This window comes from Magnolia sinica, chromosome 12, assembly GCF_029962835.1.
Source record: "Magnolia sinica isolate HGM2019 chromosome 12, MsV1, whole genome shotgun sequence".
Classification (NCBI taxonomy): domain Eukaryota; kingdom Viridiplantae; phylum Streptophyta; class Magnoliopsida; order Magnoliales; family Magnoliaceae; genus Magnolia; species Magnolia sinica.
The window spans coordinates 37,993,396-38,020,054 of record NC_080584.1 but is presented as its reverse complement, the minus strand read 5'-3'; the positions used below and the strand labels follow the sequence as shown (position 1 = coordinate 38,020,054).

The 26,659-nt window shown below is 41.9% G+C and overlaps 1 protein-coding gene across 1 annotated transcript in view; it reads right to left on the bottom strand.

Annotated features, from left to right (window-relative positions):
• Positions 1-26,400, bottom strand: part of LOC131221238 (uncharacterized) — a 44,863-nt gene extending 18,463 nt beyond the window's left edge. The window contains exons 1-5 of the mRNA XM_058216434.1: positions 25,570-26,400; positions 25,356-25,401; positions 25,161-25,242; positions 24,719-24,764; positions 24,251-24,349 (exon numbers count right to left, since the gene is read on the bottom strand). Of these exons, the coding sequence (XP_058072417.1) occupies positions 24,251-24,349; positions 24,719-24,764; positions 25,161-25,242; positions 25,356-25,401; positions 25,570-26,385 (1,089 nt within the window). The 5' untranslated portion in view covers positions 26,386-26,400. The remainder of the gene's footprint in view (positions 1-24,250; positions 24,350-24,718; positions 24,765-25,160; positions 25,243-25,355; positions 25,402-25,569) is intronic.
• Positions 26,401-26,659: the final 259 nt, after the last annotated feature.

Here is a 26,659-nt window from a genome sequence, read left to right as displayed (position 1 = left end):
CCAGAATCTGGTACATATTGTTTACGTTTATGCAATTAGCTTTCAATTTCAACCCTTGTTACATCAATGAAACCAAGGGCCTGTTTGGTTTTCCTAGATACAAGTAATCGGCCTGCATTGAAGTAAAGATTGCTATTTTACATATATTTGTAATGATTGGTGATATTTCAGTTGACTATAGTCGGTCATTTGTTTTCTACAATCTTTTGAGTGTACTGTTGACCAAATCACCAGCCTTGTGTTTGGTGTGAAGGTGTATTACAAGCATCACACCGGCTAGGTTGTTATGTTGTCCGCCACCTCAGCCCGGTTCACACAGCCTTGTGTTTGGTGCCCCGCCTTCTGTGCATGTATCATCCATGCGATCATGGTCAATTGTTGTTTTTGGAAACGGATTGGGCTACTCCCCCTGCCACCAGCCAATGGCTAGTGGTCGGTGCTCTGTGGGCCCCCATTATCGGGTGCATTCCACAACCATCACACCGGACACCGCGATGGAATATTCGAGGAACACTGTCGTACTGGACATGGCTCCAATGGATTCCTGGCGGGATAGTGCCAACCCCAATGACCACCAGCATCTGCTCCACCCATTGGGATATTGACAGGAGAACCATTATCCGTGTTACTAGCCATTTGTGAAGTAGAGAACCATACATTAGTGCCCAAAACATCATCGAAGCCATTAACTTGTGGAACGGGTGGAATGGGTGGCGTTAGCAAGTCCGAATCTTCAAAACGACGTGGATTGAAATCCATTAAAGGATCAACAGGGTCCACAGTCGGATGAGATTTTCCAGGTTGACAGCCTCCGCCTTCCATCAGGAATTCCGAGTCAACAATGGCCCCCACCATTTTAGCACCATCACCAACAAAAGAGGCAGTTGGATGAGCAGAAGTCCCAATGGCCCCCACCATGTTAGCACCATCACTAAGAGAAGAGGCGGTTGGATGAGCGGAAGTCCCAATGGCCTCCGCCACGTTAGGACCATCCAAAATGATCCGTAAAAATGGATGAACGGAATAGATGAAAGAAATACATCATTCTGGGGCCCACAGAGCACCGATCACTAGCCACGGGGTTGGTGTCAGGTGGAGTAGCCAATCTGTCTCCGTTGTTTTAATCCACGGCGTTCAACCATGGGCCCCACTTCCCATACGTGTTAGGTTCCATGCCGTGCAACCACTTTATGTGGATGCAAAAAATATCATCATTGAATCTAACATAGCATATAGGAACCTAATTAGTCGAACATTACCTATTTCAACAAAACAATCATAGGGGTCGAAAAAGATACACTAAAATCGTAGTCTAGAAACTTAAAAATTCATTGTCAACCAAGAAAATCGAAGTAGTAACCACTGTCCATCAAGAAAGGCAAACACAAAGTTGTCCAAAACAACCCCAATTAAAGTCCATACAAACACAACTGCTGCTCACTACTTCAGCTTTGATATAAGCTGAATGAGAAGAACTAATACCAAGATTCCAAAGATGAATCTTACCAGTGCCCCACTATCTCCCTCGTATGTGGGGTCTCACTGGGTATGGAGAGGGACGAGCGTTTCTGTACAATGAAATATATACAGTAGGGAGAGGTGTAATATGAGCAGCTACGGTGGACGGTGTCCCCCGGACCACAATAGCATTTTCAGATTGACTTGAGGGCATTAGAGATTTACCCTCAAGTACCTACACTCGGTCAGGATACGCCGTCTGCTTCTACCGCCTTTTCAGTCCAAGTACAGCGCCCTTTTTAAATTCGTTTAAATACCATTAAAAACAAACAGTGGTGAAAAGTCATTATTACCCTTTGCAGGCCGATTACTTGTATCTGGGAAAACCAAACAGGCCCTTAATTCCTTGAATGCAAAGTGGATAGTCCATGTTTTATTTGGGGCCCATTTGGTTTTCCTAGATACAAGTAATCGGCCTGCAAAGGGTAATAATGACTTTTCACCACTGTTTGTTTTTAATGGTATTTAAACAAATTTAAAAAGGGTGTTGCAGTTGAACTGAAAAGGCAGTAGAAGCAGACAGCGTATCCTGACCGAGTGCAGGTACTTGAGGGTAAATCTCTGACGCCCTCAAGTCAATCTGAAAATGCTATTGTGGTCTGGGGGACACCGTCCACCATAGCTGCTCATATTACACCTCTCCCTATTGTATATATTTCATCGTACAGAAACGCTCGTCCCTCTCCATACCCAGTGAGACCCCACAGACGAGGGAGACAGTGGGGCACTGGTAAGATTCATCTTTGGAATCTTAGTATTGGTTCTTCTCATTCAGCTTATATCAAAGCTGAAGTAGTGAGCAGCAGTTGTGTTTGTATGGACCTTAATTGGGGTGGTTTTGGACAACTTCGTGTTTACCTTTCTTGATGGACAGTGGTTACTATTTTGATTTTCTTGGTTAACAATGAATTTTTAAGTATCTTTTTCGACCCCTATGACTGTTTTGTTGAAATAGGTAATGTTCGACTAATCAGGTACCTATATGCTATGTTAGATTCAATGGTGATATTTTTTGCATCCATATAAAGTGGTTGCACGGCATGGAACCTAACACGTATGGGAAGTGGGGCCCACAGTTGAACGCCATGGATAAAAACAACAGAGACGGATTGGCTACTCCACCTGACACCAGCCCCGTGGCTGGTGATCGGTGCTCTGTGGGCCCCAGAATGATGTATTTCTTTCATCTATTCCGTTCATCCATTTTTACGGATCATTTTGGATGGTCCTAACATGGCGGAGGCCATTGGGACTTCCGCTCATCCAACCGTCTCTTCTATTAGTGATGGTGCTAACATGGTGGGGGCCATTGGGACTTCTGCTCATCCAATCGCCTCTTCTATTGGTGATGGTGCTAAAATGGTGGGGGCCATTGTTGACTCGGAATTCCTGATGGAAGGAGGAGGCTGTCAACTAGGAAAATCTCATCCGGCTGTGGACCCTGTTAATCCTTTCATGGATTTCAATCCACGTCGTTCTAAAGATTCGGACTTGCTAACGCCACCCATTCCACCTGTTCCACAAATCAATAGCTTCGATGATGTGTCACGCCCCAAACTCGGTAACCGGACTCACAAGGAACCTGATGGCCGGTTCTGGCCACAACAGCCTCCGTAGTACCCCATTCTCGGCTCCTGAGGCAGGTTCCGATCCTAGAATCCTACAAGGAGGATTTTCATAACAGTATAATCATTTCTGATGCGAGCATACCCAAGATTTCAGCAAGTACATCTGAGAATAACAAAGGCACGCATCGCAAAATCCACTATAAATTTGAACTTTTACAATCATCCATAAGGTCCAAAATGACATACATGAGATAAAAAGGAAAAGAGAGAAAGGTCGGCAACACTGGAGTCCTCAAATGCTCAGCTCTACTCCACGCTCTACTGCTACGACGCCTGCCTAGAATCTCCTGCACGCATCAATCGTGCATAAGCTTATAGAAGCTTAGAGGGTGGTGTAGGTGTGTGATAATGGTGCACAGAAAAGTAGTAGGAAATACACGGAGAGAAGCATGATCAATGAGAATATCACTAGCCTTATCCAGGCTTACCATGAATATGATGCAATGAGTACTGGATGCCATACCAAGGCAATGCATGAAGGGGCTTGCACAGCCAATGCTAATGCGATGCAAGTAATGCCAGTGCTCATATCCAAACCACAAGTCAAGTACATTTCCAATCATAAGGAAATCACCAGGGTCCAAGTCAAGTACATTTCCAATCATAAGGAAATCATCAGGGTCCATTACACTGCTGAATGACTGCCGCTCTACAGACCCCGCACAGTCAAACGAGCGTAAGAGACCTCACTACCTGCCTGTGGACAGCCAATCACTAGCAAGGCCTGACGGTAGCGGACCCATTTACGAGCTGGTCAGACTTAGCCTAGCAATGCCTCCTCACTCCAGGCAGGTAAGGCCACACCCCTATCCAACCGACTACACGACAGTGGGAGTCGCGGCCTAACGGTATAAGACCCTCGTGCGCTCATGTAGTCCACCTGGTCACGGCGTTGGAGCAGATCCTTGGTACCATGGAAGTTTTGAGAATTTCACCCATGAGCATCTTATGCACTCGGTATGCTCAACTAATATTTCCGGTGTCCACACATACGATCATCCACGAATATCCCTATGGAGGCAAGGCCCTGATGAAGCAAGGGCAGATATCCACATGCTATGCAAATGCTGGTTGCATGAATCACACAATCACCCATGCATTAATCCCAAGCATCCATCGTGCTCCAGAGGGGAAAACTCCTCCCCTCGGGGAGATACCAACATGTCCTACACAATGGCACAACCATGGCCAATCATACCTCAACCAAGCATGCATATGATGCGTATGAGAGTAGGCCATGAAGATGATTAGGGGTGTCAATGAGGTGAAAAGGAACTCTCTACCTAACTATGAAGGGTCTAGGTACTTAACCAATTCCTCATAAGGAATAAAACCTCTAGTGGGGGCCCATTTACCTGCGGTAGCCCACAAGACTAAGGAGAACAATGGTATGGGCCTAAATAGATGAAACGGGCCTAGCAAGGGTCTATGGTAGGCCTTTAACCACTCATAGAAGCCCATGGACCTACCTTAGGGCCACTAATATGGACATCCAACCACAATTGGTCCTCAAGAGGTAGCTCATCTCTAATTGGTCACGGATCAAGGCCCAAGGCCCACGCAACATTAGAAATAAGAAATGGGCAACCATAATCATACCACATACACTCATGTTTGGGCTTCAGAAAGGCGGCCCAAGGCCTACCCAAAATATGGGTTCAAGGGAAATACACATAACCCAACCCATATATACCACTATGGGCCCATAGGGGAAAGGTTAGGGCCCAACATAAAGGCCACTAATCTCTTATATTGTGGTAGCCTAGTGGGCAGCCCATTGCTCAAACCACATAGGCAAATGTCATGCTCTTAGTCAAGTAATATTGGGCCTACAACCTGGCCCAAGTATAAAGTTGATTTGGTGGGCAACCAAGGGCCCATCTACATGTGTAATCTGGCCCACTAGCCCAACACAATAGTATGGTAAAAATGGCCCAAGAGTTCAATGGGCCTATCCAGAAAGTTTCAGCCCAATTGAGCCTAAAAAGTTCAACAACTAGCCACATTCATGGACCCAATTGAATCCAATTGTGGTGGGCCTCAAAAGTGCATTTATTAAGCCCAACATTTAAGGGACTAAAGGTGTAAATTATTCCCTCTAAGATCCTCACAATGTGGTGGGATATACAACACATCTAGGTGGGCTCACAAGGCAGGCTGGAGGGCAAGCCAAGCCTGTACGCCCCAGCCTGGGAATCCCTGCCTAGTGGGCCACTCCCGGCTACACCACAGCCAGCTTAAATGTCCATTGGGTCTGAAATTGTGGGGTGACACTTCCATGTGTGGGCCACACCACCACAAAATTTCAAGATTTTTGGATTTTCCTAAGTATTTTAATTAATTTAAACAAAACAGTCTGTCCAGAAAAATCGGACACACCTTTAGTCCCTTAAATGTTGGGCTTAATAAATGCACTTTTGAAGCCCACCACAATTGGTTTCAATTGGGTCCATGAATGTATCTAGTTGTTGAACTTTTTAGGCCCAATTGGGCTGGAACTTTCTGGATAGGCCCATTAAACTCTTGGGCCATTTTTACCATACTATTGTGTTGGGCTAGTGGGCCAGATTACACATGTAGATGGGCCCTTGGTTGGCCACCAAACTAACTTTATACTTGGGCCAGGTTGTAGGCCCAATATTACTTGACTAAGAGCATGACATTTGCCTATGTGGTTTGAGCAATGGGCTGCCCACTAGGCCACCACAATATAAGGGATTAGTGGCCTTTATGTTGGGCCTTAACCTTTCCCCTGTGGGCCCATAGTAGTATATATGGGTTGGGTTATGTGTATTTCCCTTGGACCCATATTTTGGGTAGGCCTTGGGCCGCCTTTCTGAAGCCCAAACATGAGTGTATGTGGTATGATTATGGCTGCCCATTTCTTATTTCTAATGTTGCGTGGGCCTTGGGCCTTGATCCGTGACCAATTAGAGATGAGCTACCTCTTGAGGACCAATTGTGGTTGGATGTCCACATTGGTGGCCCTAAGGTAGGTCCATGGGCTTCTATGAGTGGTTAAAGGCCCACCATAGACCCTTGCTAGGCCCGTTTCATCTATTTAGGCCCATACCATTGTTCTCCTTAGTCTCGTGGGCTACCCCAGGTAAATGGGCCCCCATTAAAGGTTATTTTCCTTATGAGGAATTCGTTAAGTACCTAGACCCTTCATAGTTAGGTAAAGAGTTCATGTTCACCTCATTGGCACCCCTAATCATCTTCATGACCTACTCTCATACGCATCATATGCATGCTTGGTTGAGGTATGATTGGCCATGGTTGTGCCATTGTGTAGGACATGTTGGTATCTCCCCAAGGGGTGGAGTTTTCCCCTCTGGAGCACGATGGATGCTTAGGATTAATGCATGGGTGATTATGTGATTCATGCCTCCAGCATTTGCATAGCATGTGGATATCCGCCCTTGCTTCATCAGGGCCTTGCCTCCACAGGGATATTCGTGAATGGCTGTATGTGTGGACACCGAAAATATTAGTTGAGCATACCGGGTGCATAGGATGCCCATGGGTGAAATTCTCAAAACTTCCATGGTACCAAGGAACTGCTCTAACACCATAACCAGGTGAAATACATGAGCGCACAAGGGACTTATACCGTTAGGCCGTGACTCCCACTGTCGTGTAGTCGGTTGGATAGGGGTGTGGCCTTACTTGCTTGGAGTGAGGAAGCATTGTTAGGCTGAGTCTGACCAGCTCGTAAATGGGTCCGCTACCGTCAGGTCTTGCTGGTGATTGTCTGTCCACAGGCGGGTAGTGAGGTCTCTTACGCTCGTTTGACTGTGCGGGGTCTGTAGAGCAGCAGTCATTCAGCAGTGTAATGGACCCCGGTGATTTCCTTATGATTGGAAATGTACTTGACTTGTGGTTTGGATATGAGCGTGGTTTGGATATAAGCACTGGCATTACTTGCATCGCATTAGCATTGGCTGTACAAGCCCCTTCATGCATTGCCTTGGTATGGTGTCCTGTACTCATTGCATCATATTCATGGTAAGCCTGGGTAAGGCTAGTGATATTCTCATTGATCATGCTTATCTCCTTGTATCTCCTACTACTCTTCTGTGCACCATTATCACACACATACACCACCCTCTAAGCTTCTATAAGCTTATGTATGATTGATGCGTGCAGGAGATTCTAAGTAGGCATTGTAGCAGTAGAGCGTGGGGTAGAGCTGAGCATTTAAGGACTCCAGTGTTGCCGACCTCTTTCTTTTCCTTTTTATCTCATGTATGCCCTTTTGGACTTTATGGATGATTGTAAAAGTTCAAATTTATAGTGGATTTTGCGATGTGTGACTTTGTTATTCTCAGATGTACTTGCTGAAATCTTGGGTATGCTCGCATCAGAAATGATTATACTGTTATGAAAATCATCCTTGTAGGATCCCAGGATTGGAACCTGCCTCAGGAGCCGAGAATGGGGTACTATGGAGGCTGTTGCGGCCAGAATCGGCCATCGGGTTCCTTGTGAGTCCGATTACCGAGTCTGGGGCATAACATGATGTTTTAGGCACTAACGTATGGTTCTCTACTTCACAAATGGCTAGTAACATGGATAATGGTTCTCCTGTCAATTCCCCAATGGGTGGAGCAGATGCTGGTGGTCGTTGGGGTTGGCACTATCCCGCCAGGAATCCATTGGAGCCATGTCTAGTATGACGGTGTTCCTCGAATATTCCATCATGGTGTCCGGTGTGATGGTTGTGGAATGCACCCGATAATGGGGGCCCACAGAACACCGACCACCAGCCATTGGCTGGTGGCGGGGGGAGTAGCCAATCCGTTTTCAAAAACAATGATTGACCATGACCGCATGGATGATACATGCACAAAAGGCGAGGCACCAAACACAAGGCTGTGTGAACCGAGCTGAGTGGTAGACACCATAACAACCCAGCCAGTGTGATGCTTGTAATACACCTTCACACCAAACACAAGGCTGATGATTTGGTCAACAGTACACTTAAAAGATTGTAGAAAACAAATGACTGACTGTAGTCAACCGAAATATCACCAGTCATTACAAATACATGTAAAACAGCAATCATTACTCCAATGCAAGCCGATTACTTGTATCTGGGAAAAACCAAATAGGCCCTAAGTAGCAGTTTTAAGTGACACTCGCCTGGGGACTCATCAAACCTTCCTTGCAGCCCTTAACTCTATTTCAATTCCCAAAAGAGTTCATGTTGCTCTTGTCAATCCATCAGGGACATCAACCATGGAGGAAGAAATGGCTGCTCTGGGTAGCGGGACATACCTAGGAAATGACAACTTTACTGGAAGAAAAACATCCAGTCAAATGCAAATGGGTTTCACTCTCAAATATAATAATGATGGCAATATCACTCATTATATGGCTCAGCTTGTGGCCAAAGGATACACTTGGAAGCATGAGATTTACTACTCGGAGACATTTGCTCCAGTCGCTAAGCTTAATTTGATTTGGGTTCTAATCTTCCTCGCTGCAAATATGCATTGACCACTCCACCAGTTAGAAGTTAACAACACATTCTTGCATAGTGATCTTCTTGAAGCAATCTACATGACTCCTCCCGGCTTTAACTCAACAGCGGGAGAAACACTTGGTCTCTTGACTAAAGCAGGTTGTATGTGGACTCAAGCAATCCTTGCAAGCCTAGTTTGATCGATTTAACGCAACTCTTCTCAAGTTTGCATTCACTTGGTGCAGTGCTGATCATTCTATGTTGGTCAAACATTGTGGAGATGAAAAAAAAAAAACTTAGATTTTCTATGTAGATGATATTATTCTCTCTGGCAACAATGAAATCACCATCGAGGAATTCAAGACTTACCTGCAGAGATGTTTTGACATCTAAGATTAGGGTCCCTTAAAATACTTTTTAAGCATAGAAATCTCCCTATCCAAGTAAGGGATTGTCCTTTCTCAAAGGAAATATGCCCTCGATCTTCTTCATGATATTAGCAATTGGGGTCATAAACCCATTGATACACATCTTAATGCTAATTGCAAGATTTGTCTAGAGGATGGGGAACTACTTCCTGATCCATGAATCTACTAGAAAATTTTGGAAGCCAGTCAATCTCACAATTATTCATCCAACATCATCCATGTGGTAAGTGTTATCAATCAATTTAAGCATGCTCCTCACAGTATTCATCTTGAGGCTGTTGAACAGATATTATGCTATCTCAAAGGATTCTCAGGGTGTCTCCTCTACTCTCATCATAGACGTCTTTGTGTCACACCTTCTCATTGTACACCAGGCTAGCAGCCCTAATAATCGATGTTCCACTTTTGCCCACTGCATATTTGTTTGTAGGAATTTGGTTACTTGGAAGAGCAAAAAACAATGTATGGTTGCTCGATCCAGTCCCGCAGTAGAATACCAGGCTACGGCTCACATGGCATGTGAAGTATTGTGGTTGAAGAAACTTCTGACTTGTGTTTACCTATTACCAAGCCAATGGAAATGTGTTGTGATAATCAAGCAGCTACTCATATCACTATGAACCATGGTGTGCCGTAAAGGCCGTTATGCAAAAGTAACGGTGGTAGCTATAACACGTCACAAGGTAGTAACGGTCATAACAACTGCTATGAAAAAATGACTAGTAATTGTCGTTAACGGCCCGTTACGCTCCCTATTAAGGCCATAATAGCCCCATAATTAGCTGTAGGCATTTTGGACCCGATCCGGTGGATCCAACCTGACTCGGTACCGTTCCGAACAGAACCGAAGGCCTAGATCAGGCCTGATCGAGTCTAGATGGACAGATCTGATCGTCTTTCAGGTCAAGTTCGGATAGTAGTGTATCTGAATAGATCCGAGCCGAAAACCCAAACCAAAATGACCCAGACCGACCAGACCCGACCCGGATCTCCCAACCAACGCCAATGGAATAAGCTTATTAAACAACAAGCTCTCAGTGGCAACATGGAACAAGCAATTTCCATGTATGTGAAGACACTAGAAGCAGGAATCAACGGTGATAATTTCACGTTCCCAATCGTGCTCAAGGCGGTCGCTTGTCTGTCATCCACACATACCGCGGCCAGCCTCCATGACATTGGTCATACCATAAAAACCGGCTTCTCATTTCATGCTTTTGTGCAGACTGCTCTCATCAACATGTGTTCGGCACTTGGGTACGTCGAAAATGCTCGTCTGGTGTTTGAGAAGATGTCACAGAAAGATCTGATTTCTTGGAATTCCATGCTTGATGTGTATGCTTCTCATGGGCAGATGGATGATGCCGTCAAGCTGTTTGATACAATGGCCGTTAGAGATAAGGTTTCTTTCAATATCATGGTCTTTGGGCTTTCGAATATTGGACGAGAAGATTTAGCAGGGCAGATGGTCGATAAAATTCTTGTTAAAGATGTTGTCTCATGGAATTAGATGATTTCTGCCTATGCCAAGGTGGGAAAGATTGATGCAACTCGCAGTTTATTCGAACAGATGCCAGAAAGGAATGTAGTCTCTTGGAATGCAATCATCGCTGGTCATGTACAAAGTCATCGCTACATTGACACCATTGATTTGTTCTATGATATGAAGGCCCACGGAGTAGAGCCTAACCATCTGACTCTGGTGAGTGTCTTATCCGCATGTGCCCACATGGGTTCACTCGAATTTGGAAGACATACACATCCATGCAATGGAAACTAGACTTGCATCAGATCACCATGTAGCGACGACACTAATAGATATCACAAATCATAGCTTGTCGCAACCAGAGGACCAATCCGAACCTTGCCCAATCCGATCCGACTCGGTTTTCCAGACTGAGTCGGACTCGGATCAGTTCAGCCCAGCAGGGGTTCTGGTCGGTCTGAGTCATATGACCCAGACTCGGTCCGAGTACAGGTTGGGCCATGTAGAATCCGGACCGAGTCGAGTTGAACCCAATCCGATCTGACTCGGTCCAATGCCCAGCTCTATCCGTAATGGTCAGTTATGGAGCACATACAATTTTCGGATTATTATCTTTCAATGTTACGAGGCAGATATGGGTATTTCAAGTTTTCTTTTTTTCAATTTTTTTATTTATAAAAAAAAAAAAAAAAAAAGAGTCACAGTAGCGACCATTATGACCCATATCATAAAGTTAACGGCCACCGTTACGAAATACCTTGCTATGAGCCATGCTTTCCATATATGCACTAAACACATTGAGGTTGATTGCCACTTCGTCCTTGAGAAGATAGCAAAGAAAGATATCCTCACTCCTTACATTTGTTTAGCTGAACAATTAGCTGATGTGTTTACGTAAGGGAAAATCTGCTAAACAACCCTATTATTAGGGTTATTTTACTTAAATACCTTATATTTGCATTATTATGCCCTTTTTTCCTAACATTCATTGGGTTTTTATGCAACTGACATTTGACAAGAAGTCAAATGGGAAACATCAAAGGTATCCCTCATTATTGCAGGTATTCAAATAACTTTCACAGGAGACAGGCTTCAATAGGATCCCTGGCATGCAAGCCCAACCCCACAATCCTGCACGTTGTACATGTGACCATATAGAACATGTGTGAGATCTGAGCTTTCCATCAAATGGGATGAACCGTTCACTAAAAATTACACGCCCACAAGTGAGCCACACCAACAAGGAAACAGCATTACTAGAGATTATTGTGGTATTGTTGCCTGTAGGTTCTCCGTTCTCTCACCATGCATGCCTTATAAAGGTACAGTTTGAATTCCAGCCATAGAGAAGTTATATGATTCCCAAGCTACATGCGATGCTTGATACATGGGCACTTAGAAATTGTATACGCTGCATACATTAGCTCAAGCTAAACCCGCTACATTGTGGAACACACTATTGCTAAGTCAGATTCCTAAGATCAGATTGGTTGGATAATCCCAACCTTTGATTCGTGTACACTTGTTTGTGGAAATAGGACCACTGGAAATTTTTCATTTTTAACCATCCAATAGATACCCACCAATCTGACAGTAAGATTATAAAATAAATTTAGTTTAGGGACCATGGTATATCTAAACTGGGACCCATGATTTTGACAGTTTAATTTGAAATTATTTCTCCCATGTATGCAATTTCTAAGTACCTTCCTATCATCCATCACACTCAGCCAGAGTATCACAAGTTCTCCCTGCCATAAATCAGACGATAAATGAAGACTAAGAAGAAACTGAGCCCCATGAGCTTTGTGCCCACCTTTGTGTCTGTGTGACATCAAATCCATCTATCAGTTGCACAAGTTCATGGTAAGGCGTGAACCCAAAAACCTGCTAGATTCAAAATTCAGTGGGTCACACCATAGGAAACAACAGGAATAAAGATGCCCACTACTGAAACCTTTTTTAGGCCAACGGAATCACTGGATTTTTCATAAGATGGTCACCAATCAGCCTGAGGCCAAAAATATATATATATTTGTGGTCGGACAATGGTGGTGAATACATTCAAAACTATTTGCTTGATAATGGCATTGAATCTCAATTCTCAAACCACCTGTCCTTATACTCTACAACAAAGTAGTTGAGGAAAAGAATAGGCATCTTGTCAAAGTGGCACATGCCCTTCTCAAAATGAATATTCCTAAGAAATTATAGGCTGATGTTGTTTTAAGGGTTACCTCCTTGAGCAATCGCATGTCCACACATATCCTCGGCGACAAGACATTCAAGTTTTGCAACCAGAAACCCCTTTTCCCACCCCTCTAGCATTCGAATGCATCTTTTGTTCATTTTCTCGATATCCACACAGAATTTGTGAGACTATTGTTGTTTTTTTCAAAAATTTATTGTCCTCCGAAAATTGAGGGAGGCCGAGATTGGAACCTTGACTTTACCAAAATTCCCACCGAAGAAGCTCCTTTGTTAGAAAAGCCAACATCGGGAGATGAAGTGATATCGGCTAAGTTCGATGTCAAAGCTCCAGGCCATCCCTTTCTTTTAGAAGTTCTGGAATGTCATTAAGAAGGACATTATGGATTTTGTATCCGAATTTTTAGGGCAGAGTTGCCTCTCCTCAGAATTAGGTGCTTCTTTCATCACTCTTATCCCAAAAGTTGAGGGGGCTGAACATCTAACAGACTTTAGACCTATCAGCCTAACTGGGGGGCCATATAAGATTATGGCTAAGGTACTAGCTTCCAAGTTCTGGGAGGTACTATCTAAAGTCATTTTGGAAAACCAAACCGCCTTCGTTGCATGTCGTTAGATCCTGGACAGTGCTTTAGTGGCATATGAATGCATAGACTCTAGATGCGGGGAGAAGAATAGTGGGCTAATGTGTAAGTTGGACTTCAAGAAGGTAAATGACCATGATGATTGGGACTTCCTGGACTACATGCTCAACAGGTTAGGGTGTGATTTGAAGTGGAGGGGGTGGATCAAATCTTGTGTATAATCTCCATCCTTTTTTATTATGGTAAATGGGTCTACTTAAGGATTCTTCAAAGCTTCCCAGAGGATTAGGCAAGGGGAGCCTTTATCACTTTGTTTGTTCGTGGTTATTGATGAGGCCCTTAGCAGGATGCTTTGTAAAGGAGTGAAGGCAGATTGTTTAATGGGTTTAAGGTGTTAGGGGACATGAGTTAGATTTGTCATCTTAAGTATGTTGATGATACAATTCTATTCAGTGAGGCTAGTGATTTGGCGAAGGATAATCTTCGGAAGCTAATAATGTCCTTTGAAGTAATATCTGAGCTAAAGATTAACATCGCCAAGTCGAAAATGCTTGGAATCAACATGGGGGAAGAGGGGCTTCAAATTTCTGCTAGCATCTTTGGTTGCAAGCCTAGTGCCTTTCCTTCTACATACCTAGGTCTTCCACTCTGCATTGGGAAGCCAACTAAACAACTTTGGTATACATATTAAGAGGGTTGACAAGAAAATAAAATAAAATTAGACTATATATATATCCACTCCGCATTGGGAAGCCAACTAAACAACTTTGGTATAGTTATCAAGAGGTTGACAAAAAATATTTTTTTTTAGACTTTGATATGTGTGTGTGTGGGGGGGGGGGGGGGGGGGTGTGATACTATGAGGTTGACCTCATGGGAAATTCCCATGAGGTCGAGCTATCTGAGCCCCACCATGATGTGTGTCAAATATCTACCCCATCAGCCAGATGCACCATTTCATGGTGGGCCATGGGCTTAAAAATCAAGTCAATCCATGACTTGGGTGGGCCACACCACATACAACAGTTGAGAGGGGTTACCCTCCCATCAAAACATTCATAATCATTCGTTCGGCCCACTGAGATTTGGTTCACAAATCCGGCCCATCCATTGTGTGTGTCCCACTTGGATTAGCGGTTGGACCAAGTTTCAGCCGCATCCAAAACTCAGGCGGGCCCCACCAAGTGCTTGTATATGTTTTAGGCATGTATTCACATGGTTTTAGATGATATGGTCCACTTGAGTTCCGTATACGGCTGATTTTTGGGATATCCCAAAACCTAAAGGGCACCCATCAAACGCATGGTGTTGATGTTTGACACACATCACGGTGGGGCCCACATAGCTCGACCTCATGGGAAGTTTTATATGTGTGTGTAACTAAAAAGGCCAAACCCTTTAAAAAAAAAGGGGGGGAAATTTTAGCCCTTTGCACATCGAAAACTGGTGGATGAAATTGATGGATGACCTTTGCAGCAGTCGCCCATTCCATGACCCAAGATTTAGCCCTACTAAAAACTCCTAACACATACCCTTTTTGTTGTTGAAACAATAGTTATTTCTTTCTAATGGATTGAGAGAAAGTTAGCCTCTTAGAAGTGTCGATATCTTCTTTGGGGGGTCGTCTAATGCTAATTAAAGCGGCTTTCTCCAATATACCCATGTATTTTATGTCTCTTTTCAAATGTCCCAAGGCGATGGTAGGCAAGGACAAAAAGTTGAGGCAGGATTTTCTTTGAAGAGGATTAGTGAAGGGAAGAAGTTCCAACTTCTCAGTTGGGAAGATGTCTGCAAGCCCTTTTAGGAGGGGGGTGTCAGCATAAAACCTTTGGGAGATATGAATATTGCTTTACTTGGTAAATGGATTTGGAGATTTGGGGTTAAGAGGGGTAAGCTTTGGAGGGAAGTATGGATCCCATGATGACGGGTGGTTTGTCAAATGATCTTCTCTCTGCAGAGCCTCCGCCATTTGGAAAACGGTGGCGTCCGTTGAATCTATTTCCGTCAAGGTGTCGCATTTTCGATGGCTAATGGACATCGTATCCGATCTTGGGTGGATGTTTGGTGTGGAAACCAAGCAGTTAAAGACCAATTTCCTAGCATCGCTCATTTAGCTCTTAACACTTTTATTGTGTATCACTCCATTTCCCCATTGTATAGTGCATTCCTTTCTTTTTTAATACTGCCTCTGTCTCAATCCCTCAGAGTGCTTGTCAGGCTCTCATGCTTCCTAAATCATGAGTGCTCTAAAATAAAATAATAATAAATAATAAAAAAACATGGAATCTTATTCCATTGCCTCCTAATAAGAAGCGGTTGGATGTAAATTGGTTTTCACCATCAAGCATAAACCCAATGGCGAAGTCGAGCACTATAATGCTCATCTTGTAGAGAAAGGTTAGACTCTTAAGTATCTACTTTTATGAGACATTGGCTTATGTCACTAAGTTGACTTCCATACATGTCGTACTTCCCTTGCTCGCAAATTTATCGTGGCCTCTCCACCAACTAGATATCAAAAATCCCTTTTTTCCATTGGGATTTGCATGAAGTGTACATGTCTCCTCCAAGGTAATCCAAAATGGTCACATAATAGCCATAATGCATTAGGAGGTCATAACGGCTCTTACGGAAAACAAATGGCATGTAATGGCCCCATTTTACTGCCCTTATCATAATGATAATGATAATGGCAGTTACATCCATCGTGACCATTATGGAATACCTTAGTCTCCTCCCCCTCCTAGCTGTGAATGCAAAATTGTGTACAAACTCCGAAGGAAATATATGGTCTTAAGCAATCACCACCAAGGTGTTCTGTATCCATTATGATACGCACGTAAAGGCCGATATGTATAGGTAACAACCATGACCATTACGCGATATAGGGGTGAGACAAGGCAATTGGTTTTTTAGGACCGTATCAACAGTTACGGTGGCTGTAAAGGCCGTGACGAGGCATAAAATTGCAACTTTTTTCCTATTTAAGTTAATTTCTCCCCATTTTTTTGTTTTTACTTTTCTCATTCCAAAAACTCTCCTAGGTCATTTTACAATAGATTTCAACCACTCTTATTATAGTTTTTAATATTAAAACCGTATATAGAAGTGATTTGAGTGAATAGAAGCTCAGAGGGCCATTTTTTAAAAAAAAATTAAAAAGTAGTATTTATCCATTTTTCTGATTTATAGTTCTAGTGCTTGATTGTGATGTATAAACATTAGAGACATATAATCATGTTCACAAATTCACTAGACGGCCCGATACAACACTCTCACCAAAGAGTGAAGCGTTACACTACTATAAACATGTTCAAAACAAAAAATGAATATATATTTGGAATACTTACATTATTCTAAATTTTCTAGATATTTTTTCAAAACATTTCAGGCAAAAGGAAATTTTCAGCCGTTACGAGGGTCGTAACAGTCATTATACTCCCGTATCGTCCGTTACGGTCGATACCCAAATCGGTAATGGTGGTGGTCATTACAGCCACCGTTACCGATATAGAATACCTTGATCACCACAGTTATACTTCAAATGCTTTTGTCATATGCAAGTAGAGTTGGGCATCGGACCGAGTCGGATCGGATTGGGTCCAACTAAAATCGGTCTGAAATCTACGTGGCCTAACCCGAACTCGATCCTATCCGGGACCGAGTTCAGGTCATTTGACTCGAACCAATCCGAATCATTGCTGGCCTGATCCGATCCGAGTTCGACTAGGTCAGGAAAACCGAGTCGGATCAGATTGGGCACGGTTCGAAGATCGGTCCAAATGTAAAATCCAGATCGCGAAAACATACACTTAGCAGTCTTCTCATGAGTCCATCAGTGTCCTGTATTTTGCATTCTTGTATTCTGGAGAAGATCCCTCAATCAAATCCAATCGAAGTGTCTCCCTCGCTGTTCCATTCGACTCCATGAATTGCCATTCTTGAACGAGGAACGGCGACAAGAAGAACTCCACTAAGCAATTATAATCCTAGCCCGTGAATTAAAAACAGAGAACTAAAATAAGAATAACTACAAACACCATTCCGGACTTCGGTTCTCTTTACTGGAATTGGAATTCTCTACTATGGAAGTCAGGTTGTTGGCGAAGAAGTAAGAGTAGATTGAAGAGAATTGGGATTTGTAAGAAGTCGAATTTGAAGTTGAATTTGTGAAAATGCGACTGACCTAAGGCGGCAAAGAACCATCGTTGGGATTGAAGATGAGGAAGATGCTGCAGGCGATGAATGCGAACATGAAGCCGTATGCGAATACCATTGTTCTTCGTCCTCAGAGAATGGAAAGAAGGCTCTTCAGCTCTGTTAGGTACTTAGCTGTATCAGCCATTGTAGTAGAATTGTTGATAGAGAGAGAGAATGGCAAAGAGAAAGAAAGAGAGAGAGAGAGAGTGGCCCTACTCGGATCAGGTCGAGTCGGATCGGATCGAATCCATTCAGATCGGGTTTCAAATCGGATCGGTTCGGATTGACCCCGATCCGAACTCGTTCCAATAAACTGTCAGATCTGAATGGCCCTACTCGATCCGAACCGATCCAGGCCGTCGGTTCGGTTAGGATCGGGTCGGATTGGGTCGGATCCACCGGATCGGGTCAAACATACCCAGCTCTATATGCAAGTAAAATTTGGCCATTCTCAAAGTAGTGTTGATCTAATGCTATTCTTCAAGGGTTTTGTGTCTTTCTATTGTCATTGTCTATGGAAATGATATTATCGTCGTGGGAGATGATGTTGAAGCTATACAATCGTTAAAGTCTCTTATTGCACAAAGTTTAACATTTAAGACCATTGGCCCTCTTCGTTGCTTTTTGGAAATTGCAGTTGCCCGGCAATGGAGTAAGATCGTGATCTCCCAACAAAAGTAATATTGACCTTCTTCAAGACAGGGGTCTTCTTGGTGAGATGGGCTTGTGGATACTCTTGTTCAAGGTATTTCATTACGGCCATCACTATTACCATTACAATATGAGCCATAACGGTCATTACAGACCCCATAATGGTTGTTATGGCACTTAATAAAACTATCTTGGACCCATATCAGCCCCATTATGGGTCATTCTTTTCCGTAACAACCATTACGACCTCATAATGCATAAAAGTTACCACCATTACCATTACATAACAACCATTATGGCACACCTTGCTCCTGTTGAGCCATGGTTCTTAATGCCAATAACGGTCGTCGTATCGGCCCTACATAAAAATGATACGATATAGTGTCGTGTATTGGAATCGGGGCTATATCGGCCCGTATTGGTCAAAAAAATTTTGAAGGAAAAAAAATATGAAAAAATATCAGAAAAATAAGAAAAAAAAGAGATGTTCACAAATCTATCATTTTTTATTTTTTATTTTTTTGTATTTTGACCATGTATTCAATGGTGTATCAAACCATTCTTTAGTAAGAATGTTGTCCTGGCGAGTTGACCTACTTTAAGTTCTGGTGTTGATTTTTTGTAATATAAAATGTTGATATATGTCATAAATTGATATCATATATTGCTAATAGTCTAATATGATTATACATGAATTACATTTCAACTTTCAACATATTTTTAAAAAAGAAACAATTAAAAAAAAAAGAGAGAGAGAAAAATCCTGAAATTTTCGACGAATTTAATAAATAAAAAAAATAAAAAATAAAACTTTTTTCCGATTAGATCTATTGTAGATCTAATCGGAAATGGTTCCCCTCCAGATTTGATATCAGATTTTAAAAAACGATTTTCGAAATTTGCAAAAAAATCGGACAGAAATGCTTTTAAAAAAACCCAAAATTGATCAAAATGATCTTCAAATCTGGTAGTTTTTAGATCTAAGCAAATATAATAAACATTAATATGGATTTCAACAAGGATCAACAGAAAAAAATAATAATAATAATAAAAAGGTAGATTTAGGTATTTTTTACTTTTTTTTCGATTTTTTCAAAACCAGCCCCAAACTGTTTCGATCATTCAAATTGGCTGAAATCCAATGTTTTGATCCTCCGAGTAGCTGTTAATGGCGCAGAAAATCCTTATAGGTTGATGTATTTGAGGGATTTGAAAGCTTGAAGAAGAAATGAGGGGGAGAGAGATTGAAAACAGAAAAAATGGGTGTTTTTGCACTTTTTATGCCCGTACTGGTCTGACCAATATGGGTACAGCATATCGGCAGCGATACGAACTGTATCAGTCGATACGGCCAATAAGGCCCATATCGCATCGAGCCGATATGGATACGATATACCTGTATTAACTGATACAATACCGATATTTGGATCTGTGTTGAACAAAATCACATTTTCCAAATGGATAGTGGTGAGCCTCTTCTAGATGTAGGCATGTTATTCAGCAAACTCGTCAACTAGACCATTACCAATCTTGACATTGTTTACATCATTAACGCGTGAGTTAATTCATGCATTCCCCCTCGCACTTGTCATGTAGATGTCTTTTTATCACGCCTTGAAATTTCTCATAGAATCTCCAAGGCATGGTATTCTCCACTCTAAGCATGATCATCTTACATTGAGGCACACCGATGTGAATCAGTAGGGTCTCCATCTGAGACCAAATCTAACTCTAGTTACTGCAACCCAGTTGCAAAAGGAACCCGTGACATGGAAAATTAAGAAGCAAGTTGCGGTGACACTCTAATGTTGAAACTAAATATCAGGAACTGGCCCATTGTGTCCGTGAATTACTCTGGTTGAAGACCGTGTTCGCCAAGTGGGTCTTCTGATTTCTTCTCCCATGACTCTTCTTTGTGATATCTTGTTGTTACCCACTTTACCATGAGCGCACCAAGTACATTGAGGTTGATTACCATTTTATACAAGAAAAAGTGACCTACTAAGATATTTGCATGTCCTATTTAAAGTCAAATGATCAACTTGCAGATTTGTTTACCAGAGGGATCAGTCATCATCACTTGACTCATGTCTTCTAAGTTAGGCATAATCGACATCTATGCTCCAAATTGAGGGGGAGTGTAGAGGAATATGCATTTTTGTCTCTTGTGAGTTTGCGCACCTTTTTCTTTGGTGTGTACAATATGCCTTGTTAATATTCAAGAGAAAGTGTTAGCATATTGGGACTAACAAATGAAGCATTGCCCTAATCATTCTTTCGTTATTCCCTTCCCCTCTTTTCCTCCGTCTCCCTTCTCTCTCTCCCTATCTGACCCCTTACTAGTTCCCCTCTTTTCTCGAGTTGAACCCAGGTGCTCGCTTAGGAGATTTGGACATAGAAAATAGGCACTTGGGCACAATCCTAGCCTTGTCCTAATGTCTAGGGCCTATGCAAGGCACATATGGCCTCAAAAACTAAGGTATGCACCTAGCTCTTCATTAACTACATTGGATTGAGAGCATAGATAAGTCACGAACTATTAATTAGCTTAATTTGTGTTGATGTAGTTTTGGAATAAATATCATTCATTCACAGACATTTGCAAGTCATTCTCATCAATAGCACACACACTTGAAAGACTTTTACTATATTTTAGGTTCAAATACATTCTAGGCTGTGATATACCACAAGCCCTTATTTACATCTCAGGGATAACCCCTGATTTTAAGGTAAGATATAAATAAATGAATAAATGGAAGGAAAAAAAAAACTTGCCTTGAGCAAGGAATGTAAATAATCCACAGGTACAACAAGTCAATGAAACTATATCAGGTGGAGTCCTCGAGATGCAATCAAGAGGACTCGACTGATATGGGTTGCAAGACTTATAAAAGGGAATAAAACCATAACAAAAGAGATTTATGTGTTTTAGCGATTTCCCAATTTGAGAATCTTCCCACTCCACAGAGAAAGCTAGGCCTTTTATTATAATAGAGGCATTAAGATATAAAAATGTTTCTGGGCTCTGTGGCCTCATGGAATGATTGTATTGCAGTCATTGATCTAGGCTCTGTGGCCTTCTCATATCATGAAGTGTAAAAGTATTCTCATATCATGAAGTGTAAAAGTATGCTAATGCATTTGAAATGCATGTGATGCATATGGGCCATGAAACAAATAGACGATGGGCCATGAAACAGACTATGAGCTGTATGAATAGGCCGTGAACTACTGAGATGGGCCGCAGCAATATGAGTGAGACATGGGGCCATGTACCATGTGAATGGGCCTTAGGTCACGAGTCGTGGGCTATAAAATGGGTTGTAGGGCATTGAAATGGACCATGGTTCAATGAAGTGGGCCACGTAAATAGGTCTAGATCATGTAAATGGACCACATGGGGAAATCGCTTAACCACATAAATATCTTTTTTGTTATGGTTTAATTCTCTTTTATAAGGCTTGCAGCTCATATCAGTCAAGTCCTCTCGATTGCATCTCGAGGACTCCACCTAATATAGTCTCATTGACTTCTTGTGCATGTGGATTATTTATATTCCTTGCTCATGGTAAATTTATTTCATTTATTCCTTTATTTATGCTTTATTTCATCTATCCCTAAGATGTAAGGGCTTGAGATATGTCACGGCCTAGAATGTATTTGAACCCAAAATATAGTGAAAGTCTTTCAAGTGTATGCAGTTATGCACTCTTGTTTCTCATGTAGATATTGCAATGTGATGAGAATGACTTGCAAATGCCTGTAAATGAATAATATCAATGCGGTACTGAAGCATATCTATGTTTATCCTAAAACTACAAGAATTTGAGGGCCAATTTTTTATAACAAAATACATAAAATAAAGAGGTCTCCACTTCTTTTTCAAGCGTGAGTTCTACAATTTATAAGTAACTATTTTGTACATACTGAGTCTAAAAGTAACATGTGAAAGATATTTTTTTCCATTTGTAATTGTGTGAGACTCAATTAAAAGTTCAATTATATATTAATATACACAATTTGGTCAGGAGGGGAATTTCCTTCGCTCTCAATAATGAGCATGGATTCGCTTCTAGGTAGATGTTCGATATGGTGATAGAGCGCTACACAAGATCTTCCCAAGTTTGGCCACGCTAGCTCCCAATCCCTTTGTTCTAGTGGAAAATTGCTTCTCGATCAATGGGGGATCTTGGTTTTCTATGTGTTAGAGGAATATGGCAGAGGATGAGATCCTCGAGTTTGTGAGACTACTTCAAGTGCTTGAGAAGGTTAGTCCAACTGCTCAGGATAGTGATTCGATAATGCAGTCGAGACACCGATCCTACAGGTTTCCCGTCAAATTGTTCTTCAACTCAATTGCAAAACTGCTTAGCCCAGCCGGGTCGACACATCCGTTCCATTATTGGTTCTATGGAGCTATCTCCCTACATAGCGGCGTTTGTTTGGCTTGTGGGTTGAAAGAGAATTCTTACGGTCAATAATCTCTAGAGAAGGTCCTTAATCCTCCCCGACATTTGTTTAATGTGTATGGCAAATGGGGAATCGATTGAGCACCTTTTCATTCATTCCCCTTTCGCTACTCAAATGTGAGATCATATCATAGCCTTCCTTCAAACTAATTGGGTGGTGCCGAAGAAAGTGGAGGATATTCTTTAGCTTGGCATGGGCAGTGTTTTAAATAGAAAATAGCATGTAGTGTAGCGTTCATCCCTCTAAAGCGCGAGGTGTAAGCTACACACTACTTCTAGATTATTATTTTGTTATCAAAGTTGCGCTTGGTTGCACTAATTCATGATATTCTGCATCAAACTAGACTGATTAATAATAAAATTCAAAGAAATTTCTCGATATTTGGTGCAACCAGACACAACTTAAAGTAATAGGAAAGGGCAATGACTAAATATAAAAGTAAAGAAAGAGCAACAAAACTGATTTAATATTGTTACTTATATTATTTTACTAAATCATTGAAAATACTAACTAATTTTTATTAAAAATAGAAAAATAAAACCAATCATTGAAAACTAATTGATTTTAATGTTATAGCGAAAAAATAACTTGTAATGTGAGTTACGTAGCATGTGGCGTAGTGTTTATAACATGTAGCTTATGCAAATTATCATGTAGCGTAGGGTACACATGACTTGGCTATTTCATGAGCTACGTAGCGTTAAGGCTAAACTACACTATGAGCTACATAGCGTCAAGGCTAAGCTACACTACATAGGGTAGCTATTTAAAACTCTGGGCATGGGGGAGGAGTGGGGAAGAGTGGAAAAGCTTATTGGAGGTTAATTATGGGTCATTTGGGGATTAGGAATGGGCGATGTTTTACGAATGAATGTGTGAGTCCTTGAGGCTATTAGTAAAGTTAAAGGTCTCATGAAGAATAGGGTGGTTTATGTTAAGGCCGCTTTGGCTGGCAACCTTTTCTAAGGTGCCTTTGGGTTGTGTTTCTTGTTTTTCTTTTTGGTCGTATTCTTTTCTCGCTTTGCGAGTTTCTCAATAAAATGTTATTGCCTCTCAACACACACACACACACACACACACACACACACACACAAAATTTGTAATCAATTTTGTTTAAGTATTTTGACATTAGATATGATAAAGTCTTCAAGGCCTAAGTATTCCTCAATGAAATATGAGTTCTCATATTATCAATTTTTCTTCGCTTCTCTGATTGATGAGTATTTCTAATGACTCAAAAACTTTGGTACAATGAACACAATGGGTTCTATTCTCCAGCAAGGAGGGTTGAGGGGGTATGCACTCCTAAATATGATTGTCCAACCACACATGTAACCATTCATATAAAGATGGGCAATAGAAACTGACCAAGAAAGATCCATCATACTCAAGATCCAGCCAATGTAGAAATTGATTGAGCAAGGGCAGGATGTCCAGGAAGTCAAATCATAAAACCAAATGAACAACAAGACCATATCAAATAATGTATAAGTGTGATAAGATGTGATATACATCTTAAGCCACGGCAAAGAACTCCAAGCCCAAAAAACCCCAAAAATAAAATAAAAAATAAAAAATAATAATAAAAGGAAATTACATTTAAGACTGACCTGAAATTGCTCCAACGTAGAGTAATCACCTCTTGCCAGCTTCTTCTTTACGGTGCCAAAATCCATCGGATGCTTAATTATATCATGATAGTCTGGGAGCTGCAATGCAGAATATCAAACTCTAGCAGAATCAAGGGGGCATTATGATGGCTGCCCAAATCCTGACTGTACCAGATCCAACATCTTTTCTAAGTTCAGATTTGCTAAGACGAAGAAGAAGCTATTTGGGCACCACTCATTTTCCAAACTCAAAAACAACAAAGGCTCTTCACCCCTAAAATTGTGATCCTCAAAGAAATACCAGTAGACACTTCATGCCCAAATCATGATACATGAAGCAGGGGAAGTCTCCCTAAAGTAGTGATCGGGGAAGAAGAATTTTTATTTTAAAAAAAAAAAAAAGCATCCACCTACTCGGAAGTCCCCAAATCTCATTTTCCTCAAAATAATAGTTAATTCCCAAATTACCTCTTTTGGATCCACAGGCTCTGCATATACACCGTATGTGTCCTTCCTGCAATGTCCAATAAAAAATATTTTTAAAAAAATCAAAGGAAAAGAAAAACATAGGAAATATTCAGCTAACAAAATGCAGCAGGACAAACGAAGATCCAAAATATCACATTTTAAAGGGAACATATATCGGTATAGCTCAATGGGATATTTGACAAAACATTCCTTTATTGTGATACACCCATGTATTGGAAAGTGACATATCCATGGTTGATACATTCTGATACAAACGCATAGTATCAGAAATATAATTTTAACATAATGAACACCAAGATTGATAATATAGCAAATAATACTACACATCTGGAATGTATTTTCACGAATCCAGATGACAATTCAGTACATTCGAAACAATATTTCAAACAAAAGACAGGAATCAGTGGATTGCATTACGCACTTCTGAAGCTTATGTAGAATGAAGACCAATGTCTTCTTGTCAGGTAAAGGAGTTGCTGCCAAAGGGTAATCCACCGACGACCCTGAAATAAGAAAGAGGAAGAAAACCATATCAATAATGGATTGCATGCATAACAAAAATACACAGTATCATCAGGAGGAATCAGATGAAGATTAAGAAGAAGAGAACCAAAACCTGGAACAGAATCCACGGACTTCGGAACTTCATTTTCCTTCCCTTCCTAAAAGGGGGAGAAAAAAGGAAAAATAAAAAATAAAAAATCCAACATCCCAAAAACAGTCATATGCTACATATAAGGTCCACATGGAGAGAGAGTAGAAAAATCAAAGTCATGTGCATAGGTTGACAGTTGACCGCACGAGAGAGAGTAAAAGAAGAGTATATATACATTTTGATCATCAGATCTACTCGACCGTACATCACCATCATCATCAAAGATATTATCATGATCACCATCATCATCATCTTCATCGTCGTCATCATCCTCGTCGCCAGCAGCAGCAACGTCACCATCATGATCATCATCATCGTCTACATCAAGGTCATCATCACGACCGTTGATTCTCCTCTTCTTGAAAGGCTTGCCTTCGTCTTCTGCCTCGCCTCCTTCATCCAAAGAAGAGGCAGCAGCAGCAGCAGACAGACCAGAAGAGGAATCTGAATGGGGGTTGTGGGTGTGGGCCCCACCGGTAAGGAAGGCCGGCTTGTTATTATCAATGGGAGGGAATTTCAAGACTAGTTTAAGCTTCTTCTCTCTCCTCTTATTGGATTCTGCTGCTTCTCCTTCAGATTCCGATTCCAAGTCGTCGTACTCTTCTTCTATCCGACGCCGACGGATGGGCCGAAGGCTGCGGCGTGGACCGCCCGACTCCAAGCAGCGACGCGCGAGATCTGCCTTAGAAGGACGACCTTTCTTCTTCGTCGCCGTCGGAGACGGATAGCTGTTCTTCTTCTTCCCCTTCTTCGCCGCCGAGTCCGTCGCGAGCCTGACCATGCCTGCTTTCCGAGCCTCCCTTTCCGTCTCTCTCACTCTTTCTTTACCGCGTGTCGGGTTTTGGTCTTTTGCTCTTTTACACTCGATTTCTCGGGGGCTTTTACTGCCGAACCTAAGTCTGAGGCCGGAGCTTCGGGTGTTTGATAGGTCGAAGCTAGGGTTCGGAGAGAGGTATGATTGTTGGCTGTTCGTCAGAGCCTGTGACGGCATCGGTGGGGAGTTTTGGTTCGGGATGGATGGAAAAGTCAAAAAATAGAGGCCGGAAAGACTCAGAAGGGTGATTCGCGCGATTGTAAACAGAAAACAGTATTCGCAGGACACGTCCCAAGATCCTTCATGCGTCTCATATCCGGGCCATTACGCATGCAATGACCATGTGAAAAAGTTGTGTCCAAACATCAGTGTTTTACTGATGAGGTGGGAAATGCAGAGAAGAGATTGACAGATCGCTCTAGCAAACTAAAGCTAGTTGGAGTAGTGGCTG